Source organism: Heteronotia binoei, chromosome 5 (genome assembly GCF_032191835.1).
Source record: "Heteronotia binoei isolate CCM8104 ecotype False Entrance Well chromosome 5, APGP_CSIRO_Hbin_v1, whole genome shotgun sequence".
Lineage (NCBI taxonomy): Eukaryota > Metazoa > Chordata > Lepidosauria > Squamata > Gekkonidae > Heteronotia > Heteronotia binoei.
Window position 1 is genome coordinate 34,070,014 of NC_083227.1, and position 10,454 is coordinate 34,080,467.

At 44.9% G+C, this 10,454-nt stretch overlaps 1 protein-coding gene across 1 annotated transcript; it reads left to right on the forward strand.

Moving 5' to 3' along the window:
* The first annotated feature begins 1,876 nt into the window (after positions 1-1,876).
* LOC132571935 (16 kDa beta-galactoside-binding lectin-like) lies at positions 1,877-9,369 on the forward strand. The gene is made up of 4 exons (XM_060238727.1): positions 1,877-1,912; positions 2,713-2,786; positions 4,890-5,061; positions 9,223-9,369. The coding sequence occupies exons 1-4, from the start codon at positions 1,877-1,879 to the stop codon at positions 9,367-9,369; spliced, it is 429 nt and encodes a 142-aa protein (XP_060094710.1).
* Positions 9,370-10,454: the final 1,085 nt, after the last annotated feature.

Here is a 10,454-nt window from a genome sequence, read left to right on the forward strand (position 1 = left end):
CAGAGACTAGATGACCATCTGACAGCAATGAAGATCCTGTGAATTTGGGGTAGGTATTTGTGAGTTTCCTGCATTGTGCAGAGGGTTAGACTAGATGACCCTGGAGATCCCTTCCAACTCTATGATTCTATGATTCTACTAATTCTCACCAACTTTCAATACCAATTTTTCCAGAATTGAAATCAGACTAACTGACCTATAATTTCCCGGATCTCCTCTGGAACCCTTTTTTAAAGATGGGGGTGACATTAGCTACCTTCCAGTCCTCAGGAATGGAGGCAGATGTTAATGAAAGATTATATATTTTTGTCAGGAGATCCACAAGTTCACCTTTGAGTTCTTTCAGAACTCTTGGATGTATGCCATCTGGGCCCGGTGACTTATCAGTTTTGAAATTGTCTATCAATCATGGGACCTCCTATCTCATCACCTCAATCTGACTCAGGTCTTTCAATACCCCTTGAGGATATTTAGAGAGGTGGTTGAATAAAGCCTGGCCACTTGCCTCCTGCCTCTGGTATTTCAAGGAGGTTTCCCATCCAAGAACTTGCCAGAGTCAACCCTGCTTTGCTTCTGAGATCTGACGAGATTTGACTTGCTTGGGCTATCCAGGTCAGGGTGACACAGGGACACTCTTGAAGAATTTCTTCCTGTTGGGCAAGATGTGTAAAAAGAATTAACAGGAGAGATAACATATTTACTACAAAGGAAAGCTACTCTGAATGTAAGACAACTCCCTTAAAAGGTTTGAACATGTGCTGTCAAGTTGCAAATAACTCATGGTAACCCCATAAAGTTCCACATCATGGAATTTTTAAGGCACAAGAAGAGCAGGTGTGGTTTGCCATTGTTCTCCTCTGCATAATAACACCAGTCTTATTTGGTGGTCTCCCAGCCAAGTACTAACCATGGGTCACCCTGCTTAGTTTATAAGCTCTGATGAGCTCAGGCTAGGCTGGGCTATTAGCAGCCCCACGCTAGAGTTCTGCCGCTCGAGACAGACCTCTGCGGCGTCCCCCCCCCCCAAAAAAAATTCCCTCTGGAAATCATCAGGTGCACACTTTACATGTGGGTGGCATGATGATGTCACTTTCAGTAGGCTAGGTGGGTGGGCTAGGTGAGTGGAGGATGAGGGAGCAACAGGTGGCACACAAGAGTGCCACTGCTTCCCCTTGCAGTACACTCTTTGGAGGCTTCCTTGGAAGTCTCCGAAGAGAGCACTGTTTTAGCGGTGCCCGACCACTTTCAGGTTGAAAATGACCGAGTGGCGCCTTCCCATTGCACTGATGAGTGTAATAGGAAGGCACCCCTTGGCCACTTTCAACCCCAAAGCGGCTGGGCACAGCTAATACAGTGCGCTTTTCGGAGACTTCCAAGGAAGCCTCCAAAGAACATATTGCACTGTGTAGCGCTCCTCTGATCCTGCCTTCAAGGCAGGCTCGGAGGAGTGCTTTGCATGGGCAAGGGGGCATAAGGGGGCACCTGGCAGCACCCCCAGACAGAGTAGCACCCTAGGCAGTCGCCTACCCCGTCTACTCCCACCCGCCGGCCCTGGCTATTAGAGCTGCTAAAAAATGTTACACACACCAAACAATTATTATTTGACATAACTGCAACTTGTGTGCAAATTTAGGATCTCCTCCTCCTCTTTTTCCTTTCGACAGCTTACCTAAAAAACCCTGCATTTGAGTTAATAGCGTATTTAATCAAATGTGATTGGACATGTGCCACCTGCCAGGTGAGGCCCAGTTCACATTGCTTAATCCTTTCCAATGAAATGGCTTGGGCTTTTACAGACTTGCCTCTGATTGGTTGGAAAGAAGAAGGGCTTGTTCCGGGCCATAGTTTAAAAGTCTGACAGCCCCAGAGATTCTCTATGCAGCTGATTTGCCCGGCCTTCGTGATGGAATCTGTAAGTTGTTTGCAAAGTGAGGGTCTGGGTAACTGTGTTTGACGGATAGGTTGAATGTATTTGAGCTGTGAAAGTACATTGTGATCTTTGTTCTGGTTAATAGCTAGGTGGGATGGGTTGTTAAAGCTAAAACCACTGTATCATAATATATAAAGCTGTATCATAATATAAAAAGGTTAAGTAGTAAAGCTGCAAGTACTGCAGTCAAACTCTCTGCTCACGACCTGAGTTCAATCCCAGCAGAAGCTGGGTTTAGGTAGCTGGCTCCAGGTTAACTCAGCCTTCCATCCTTCCGAGGTCAATTAAATGAGGACCCAGCTTGCTGGGGGGAAAGTGTGGATGACTGGGGAAGGCAATGGCAAACCACCGTGGCAAAAAGTCAGCCAAGAAAACGTGATGCAACTTCACCCCATGGGTCAGTAATGACTCAACTACCTTTACCTTTTTAGCAGAGTTATACCCTTTAATTCAATCATCATCATCAACATCTACATCATCATCATCACTTATCATACTCATGCCTGATGAAGGCAACTTTGACTCCTGAAAGCTTATACTTTAAAACTCTTTTTAATCTCGAAGGTGCTAATAGACTTGAATCTACTGTTCTACTGCAGACTAACATGGTTTCCCTATGAATTTATTATTATTACTACTACAGCTATTGTTACTGATATTTTAGTCACCTTTTGTTTAGTGTTTCTGGAGATGTAAAGCTTTCTAAGAGCAAATGTCTTACCTCTTTGTCCCCATCCTAGAGAATATCTGCCTTTTATTAATGCTGCTTCCTTTTCCTTCAGCAACTGATTGTCATCAATTTGAATGCTAGAAAAAGCATCGAAGTGAAGGGGAGAGTCCACTCGGAGGCTAAGAGGTTTGTATTGGTGGGCATGAACTGTAATCTGAGTAGACGTTAAGAATATCATTCATCCCTTTGAAATTTCCTGCAAATATGGAGGTTGCAACCTAGGAAAGATCCTGGTTGTATCCCTCTTATTAAATGTTCAAAACATCTTGAACATGCTTGGACCAAAACATTTCCTTTGATTCTGAAACAAAGCTTCACCAATGACAAAAGGCAAATGGAATTTTGGGCTGTATCAACAGAAGTACAGTGTCCAGATCATGTGATGTGATGGTATCACTTTGCTCTGCTCTGGTAAGACCTCACCTGGAGTATTGTGTTCAGTTCTGGGCACCACATTTTAAGAAGGATATAGACAAGCTGGAACGGGTCCAGAGGAGGGAGACAAAGATGGTGAGGGGTCTGGAGACCAAGTCCTATGAGGAAAGGGTGAAGGAGCTGGAGATGTTTAGCCTGGAGAGGAGGTGGCTGAGAGGTGATATGATAATCATCTTCAATTACTTGAAGGGCTGTCATATAGAGGATGGTGTGGAATTATTTTCTGTGGCCCCAGAAGGTAGGACCAGAACCAATGGGTTGAAATTAAATCAAAAGAGTTTCTGGCTCAACATTAGGAAGACCTTCCTGACTGTTAGAGCTATTCCTCAGTGGAACAGGCTTCCTCAGGGGGTGGTGGGCTCTCCTTCCTTGGATGTTTTTAAACAGAGAGTAGATGGCCATCTGACAGCAATGAAGATCCTGTGAATTTAGGGAGAGGTATTTGTGAGTTTCCTGCATTGTGCAGGGGGTTGGACTAGATGACCCTGGAGGTCCCTTCCAACTCTATGATTCTATGACATTCTCCACTGGTCAAAAGCATTAATAATAATTCTTCTGCCCCAAGTAAAGTGATTGATTTACCATCCTTAGCTCCTGTGTTTGAACTGCAAGTTGACCTATGGGCTTTAAATCAGTTGTCTCCAATCCTGCTGAGTCTTTGGGCATTTTTGGAATTTTAATACAAGGTGGTGGGTATAGTTAGAAAATGTTGGGAAGTTCCAAATCAAGTGTCTTATGATGGAGGCAGCTCCTTCCAAATGGACCACCCCTGCAGACCCAAAGCTCCTGGGATCTTCTGAAGCTCCCCTGATCCAATGAGAAGAAAAGCTTAGATTGACTTTTTGCTTGGGGGAAGAAGCAAGTACGCCTATCTGGGAACACCAACAGTTTATCGTATACCATTGAGTATAGGAGAAACAGATGTCTTAGAATGCTACACCTGGCTAGGTTGCCCTTGCTCCTTCGACTCTGCCATCTCCAGGAATCTCTCTTAAATCTCCGGGATTTCCCATGTCTGAGTTAGCAACCATATTTCTTATCAAAGATTTCAGGTTTTCATGGCTGGTAACATCATTAGGGTTTGTAGAATCTTTCGGGCTCAAGTGCCGTGTTCTACTGGAGAAAGTTTTTCTTCCAGACGTTTCGTTCTCAGCTGCAGAGAACATCCTCAGTGGCGTTGCAGAGCGCCTGCTCCGGCTGCAACGCCACTGAGGATGTTCTCTGCATCTGAGAACAAAACGTCTGGAAGAAAAACTTTCTCCAGTAGAACACAGCACTTGAGCCCGAAAGATTCTACAAACCCTAATCATATTTCTTATGATTGTCCATATGGCAACAGTCAGTTTATGGCTTTTTTCTGTGTTGAGTCCTGTCCTCTGGGATGGGTGTGTGGAGGACTCGTTTGCCCCATTCAGGAAGGTGTATCAGGTAGTTTTATTTGAAGACATTTGGTGGAAAGTAAACTGTTTGACTGGGGAAGGCAATGGTAAACCACCCTGTAAAAAGTCTGTCATGATGCGACATCACCCCAGAGTCAGAAACAACTGGTGCTTGCAGAGGGGACTACCTTTACCTTTTTTACCTTTAAACTGTTTGGGCAGATCTTAACTTTTGTGCAGTTTGTCAGGACTGTTTTTGTCCTTGCAATTAATTTCTTTGTTGTAGCTGAATTCAGTCCAGAGAGACAAGGCAGGAAGTAAATAGCAAACCTTGACTGGTTGGACAAGATCTATCAGTGGCTATTAAATTGGAGCACTAGTCGTCTTCTGTAACATATGTGTCTTTTCCTCTTAGCTTTGCCCTCAACTTCGGCTCGGATGCCTCAAACTTAGTGCTTCACTATAATGCTCGCTTCAACAGCGAAGGGGACTTCAAAACCATTGTGTGTAACTCCATGAAAGATAGAAAGTGGGGGGAGCCACGGAGGGATGATCAGTTCCCCTTCCAGCAGGGAAAAGAAGCCATGGTGAGTGGATAGGGTTGCCAGGACTTGCCTGGTTGCTGGGAGGGGGGACTTCACTCGCCTGTGATTTGTGTGGCGCGATGGCATCACCTGAAATGACGTAATCACACTGGGCATATCGTGTAGGGATGCTCTAGCATTTTGGTAAAAAAAAATCTATGGAACCATAGAAGTTGGGTTTTTTTAACCAAAATGCTAGAGCTTCCCTGCGCAACATGCCTGGTGCGATTATGTCACTTCTTGATGATGTCATTATGCTGGGCATGGGGTGTCAACTGAACTCTTCCCCCACTGGCCAATCCTGTGCTAGCGGGTTTGGAGGCTCTGAAATCAGGGGAAACCCCACCCCCAGCAGGCGGTTGGGAACCCTATGAATGGAAGATGGAAAAGAGGGAGAAGACGTGTTTTGGAGAATATCCCAAACCCCAGGCTATGGAACTCAGGCCTCCAGAGAAAAAGGACCAGAGAGAACAATAACTTAAAATTCAAACTGTTTATTAGCTCTTTAAAAGCATACACAAGTAATACTCAATACACAATAGCATATACAAGTCTCAATACCTGATACTAGCATTGCCAGGTCCGTGTTGGAAAATACCTGGAAATTTTAAGGGTGGATCTGGGAAAGGGCGGGGTTTGGGAGAGGAGGAGCCTCAGTACAATGCCATAGAGTCCACCCTTCAAAGCAGCCGTTTTCTTTAGGGGAATGAAAATAACACCAGAAAAAACACATATCGATTTCCCACTCACCTTACACTTCTCTCACATTCCTCTTCTCAGCGGGGCTTCCTTCCGATTTCACACTGTTTGCCCTGGAGCTGCGACTGGCGTCGGCTTTTTCACAAAGCAAACAGAAACCTCTAAAAAACAGTTTGTTTGCCGCATGAAAAAGCAGACATTAGTTGCAGCCCCAGGGCAGATAGTGTGGAATTGGAAGGAAGCCCCGCTGAGAAGAGGAACGTGAGAGCGGGGTAAGGTGAGTGGGAAATTGATCCCACATTCACACTGAAATGTGTGTAAAAATATTGAGCTGGATGCAGAACAAGGATCTATGTTGATCTGAAGTTAGAAATCTTTTCTGTGAGCCTCCGTGAAGCAGCTTTTGTGGAGAGATCAGACTGATGAAGGATCGAAACCATGAGATGACCAAGGAGTACGGTCCCTCATTTTCTCTCCCCTATGGAATTTTGGATTCCTTGGTAGTAGCACAGAAGAGGGCATGAAGTTAATTTTATTGAGGCAGTTTCAGCTGTACAGATCTCATTGGACGGACTTCTTCACCCTCAGACTCTTCTCATGATTGCGTTTGTAACCTGCTGCTATTTTGGGAGTACAAGTGTGGCTTTTCATGTTGTCACACAGTCTTTGTCGGTAATATTTTTTTACACACATATCAGTATGAATGTAAGTGTTTTTCCTGGTGTTATTTTCATTCCACTGTAGGGATATATTGGAACCTGTTTGTTGTATTGTATTTTTTTCCGGGAGAGCTGATCTCTGCCAGCTGGAGGTCAGTTGTAAAAGTGAGAGATCTCCAGGCCCCACCTGGAGGCTAGCAACCCTACCTGATATAGTGTGCACTTTTAGAAAGAACAAGGAACATTCTTGGACTTCAGGTCCAAGACCCTTACACACCCTGGTGGGATGGTGGCCAAACAGCCTCAAACAAAGCCCAAAGTCACATTTTTTTTTTACTCTTTCCAGTCTATAGAAACCAATGGAGGCAATCCAGAATTTACTAGGCCAGCCCACTGCATGGTGATAAGAAAAGAGGGAAACCATTAATGTCTGGAAAGGCAAAAAGAGAACCATTAGGAAAGACCATCAAAGCACAAGCAATATTAATAAACCAAATTAATTCAAAAAGACTCCAAAAGGGTTTTTTTGTAGAATAATTCCAAAATATAATCGGTGGTCGAACGATCAAAACATGTAAAATATATATTCACAGCAGATATTACAGATTACAAAGAGTAACAATCATAGGGTAATAGAAGTTCAATATCCAATTATCTGTGTACAAGAATAAAGTCTCTAATTTTACAGAATTGCTGTCTGTTGCTCTCAATTCATATGTACAACAAATTTTCTGATAGGAGCAAAAGGACTAGAAATGACACACATATCCATCCTTAGTGGACTTGCTGTCTGTTGCTCTCAATGCATGTGCACAACAGAAATTCTAACAGGAGCTAAAAAGACCAGCAGTAATATTCATATTCAACTTATTCAGCCACTTATATCCAGCCTGATGCCCTTTCCAGATAAGAAGATGTTCATTAGGCAGCTTGTCAATAGAACCCATATGATAAACTCAGTAGTCCTAGAAGTATCGAAATAAAATGTCTGGTTGCTATATTTATCGATTTACAATATCTGTATGCTGCCTCTCAATCAATCAAGGCCACAGGCAGCTAAGGCTGGACTTCCAGAGGAACTGATTGGCCACTCTGAGAGTCAGAATGCTGGCCTAGATGGGCCACTGGCCTGACCCAGCAGTAGGCTTGCTAATCCACAGCTCCCAGGAGGGGTTCTCCCGCTTTCGCAGGCTCCTTCCCACTCCCAGTCAGCTGGCCGGTGGGGGGAAAGCCCTGCCCCCACAGCCACCATGTGCCTTTCCACCTCAGGAGACTTCAGACTCCACCTGGAAAGGCTTCCTCTTGTGGTGTGTCTGTGTCTTTAAGACTGAATGGGGGCAGGGGGCGGGAGCAGGCAGAACAACATGGCTGCTCCCAGTGGCTGTGAAAGCAGCCCAGACCCTCCATTGGTTGCGCAATCTTTTTAGCGGTCGTTTGCATAGGAAAGGTAAACTTGAACCTTTGGTGGCTCTGTGTTACTTTGAAGAAGTTGGAAGTTCAGCAGCTCATGAGTAGAGAGGCCAATCCACAGGTGGGAACAGGCCCTCCCCCGCTTCCGAGTCATCAGAAACGGGGTGGGGGGGGGAGGGAAATGTCTGCTGGGCGCTTCATTATTCCCTATGGAGATTGATTTCCATAGGGTATAATGGAGAATTGATCTGGGGGTATCTGGGGCTCTGGAGGGGCTGTTTTTTGAGGTAGAGGCACCAAATTTTCAGCATAGCATCTGATGACTCTCCTCAAAATGATCTCCAAGTTTCAAAATGATTGGACCAGGGGCCAAATTCTATGAGCCCCAAAAGAAGGTGCCCCTATCCTTCATTATTTCTAATGTAGGGAAGGCATTAACAATGTCTTTAAATGTTATGGCCAGAAATTCCTTTGGAGTTCAATTGTGCTTGCCACAACTTTGCCTATGGCTCCACCCCCAAAGTCTCCTGGCTCCACCCCAAAAGTCCCCAGATATTTCTTGAATTGGACTTGACAAGCCTACCCAGGAGGGCTCTTCTTATGTTCTGTTTGTATGATTAGTCTTGTTGCTCCTTCTGCTCTTGGCTGGTCTTAAAACCCTCTGGGCGTTTTCGCACTCGCCTTCAGCCGGCGCGACCCCCCTCTTCACCGCGCAGGATCTGCGCGGATTTCGCACTAAACGCCGCGGAGCAGCCGGAAGAGCCGGAAACTCCCGGCGCAAAAGGAAACTGCTTTTTGGCGGTTTCCGTTTGCACCGCAAAAGCGCCGGGAGTTTCCGGCTCTTCCGGCTGCTCCGCGACGTTTAGTGCGAAATCCGCGCAGATCCTGCGTGGTGAAGAGGGGGGTCGTGCCGGCTGAAGGTGAGTGCGAAAACGCCCTCTGTCTCATTTGTTACTGTGTGTGGAATATAAAAACATGACCTGCTGTGGCTCCCCCACAGAATCCTGGGAAGTATACATTGCCATAGTTCTTGTGGTGGTGAGGGAAAATGGCTGCTACAATTAAACTGACCAAAGAGATGCTCCTGAGGTAGAAGTCCTTATGGTGTGATTGCTAATTATAAGGATGCCAGCCGCCAGGTGGGACCTGGGGATCCCCTGTAATTACAGCTCATCTCCAAATTGCAGAGATCAGTTCCCCTGTAAGAAATGGATACTTTGGAGGGTGGACTCTATGGTATTGTACCCCTCTGAGGTCCTTGTCCTCCCCAGGCCCCATCCCCAAATCTCTAGGAGTTTCCCAATGTGGGTCTGACAACCATCCATCCCCTAAATGGTTGAGTTCGGCCCACACTGGAACAATGTCACTCACCACCACCACCATCTCTCTTTTTCAGATCTGGGTCTCCTTTGATGCCAAAAATGTGACAGTGAAAGTGTATGAAACGCATGAGATCAAGTTCCCCAACCGCCTTGGGCTGGAGCGCTTAGAATACCTCTCAGTGGATGGTGACTTCCAGGTCCAATCTGTCAAGATTGACTAACGTCTTTTGTGCTAGCCTGTTATTCTGCCTTGGTAGAACTGAGTCTGCAAATAAATCTGCACTGGCTTCTTGATATCAGTGTGATCTTGTCCTGTTTCTAGATTCCTTGGGCTTGCTGTTATCATTCAAATCCCTGTTTTCATGCTAGTTGTATTTATCAACTTGCTTCTTAGCAAGGAGTTCTTATCCTACATGCATTTTTAAAACTCTTTAGGTACTTTATAGGGAAAACTGCAAAGGAGATGTATATAAAGTATGCAACAACCCCTGAGAACAGTCCCTATGACTTAATTCTGAGTAAACATACAGAGAAATTGCTGAACTGGAAATTACTACAACACTTAAAACCAGCCCCTCTCCAGGACTCAACAGGAATATTGGTTTTTTATTTCACTACATACGCTAAACTCATTCAGTCCTTACATCTGTATTCCCACCAAGAAGGGCTATACATCCTCTTTATTTTAGTGTATTTCTTATTTGAAATAGCAGAATACTGATTGTAATTGTAATGCAATGAATCAGAATGGTATTTTGGAATGCACTCCTCTGGTCTGGCAACAGAGGAGACTACACCAACATCACAACTAAGAAAAAAATACTATCAGTTACCTCCACACTTGAGAGTGAACATGACAACAGAGTAGGGTTGCCAAGTCCAGCTCAGAAAATACCTGGGGACTTTGGGGATGGAATCAGGAGACTTTCCCATTCCCTAAAGTAAATAAAAATACAGCAGTGCAATTCCCCTGAATAGTCTTCATTTCCTTATCCCCCCCCTCCCCCAGCAATTCCAGTAAATGAAACTGAACACACACTAAGAAAGCAGCCAAAATAAACAGAGTTTGCAAGCACTCAGTTTTGTTATCTCACTGGGGCTTTATGCACAGGGGCTGCTGCATTTCCAACCAACTTCTTCAGACTAACATAGGCAAATAAAAAGAGAGAGATGTGGAGTTTTCCTCCATCCCATAAACAGGCTCCTATACAAAGATGTCTGAAAGGAATCCAAAACAAGCACAGAGACTGTGCTGGATGGCTCTTTCTCTTACACATACTTACTGTCTCTGGTTCTTATACAAAGA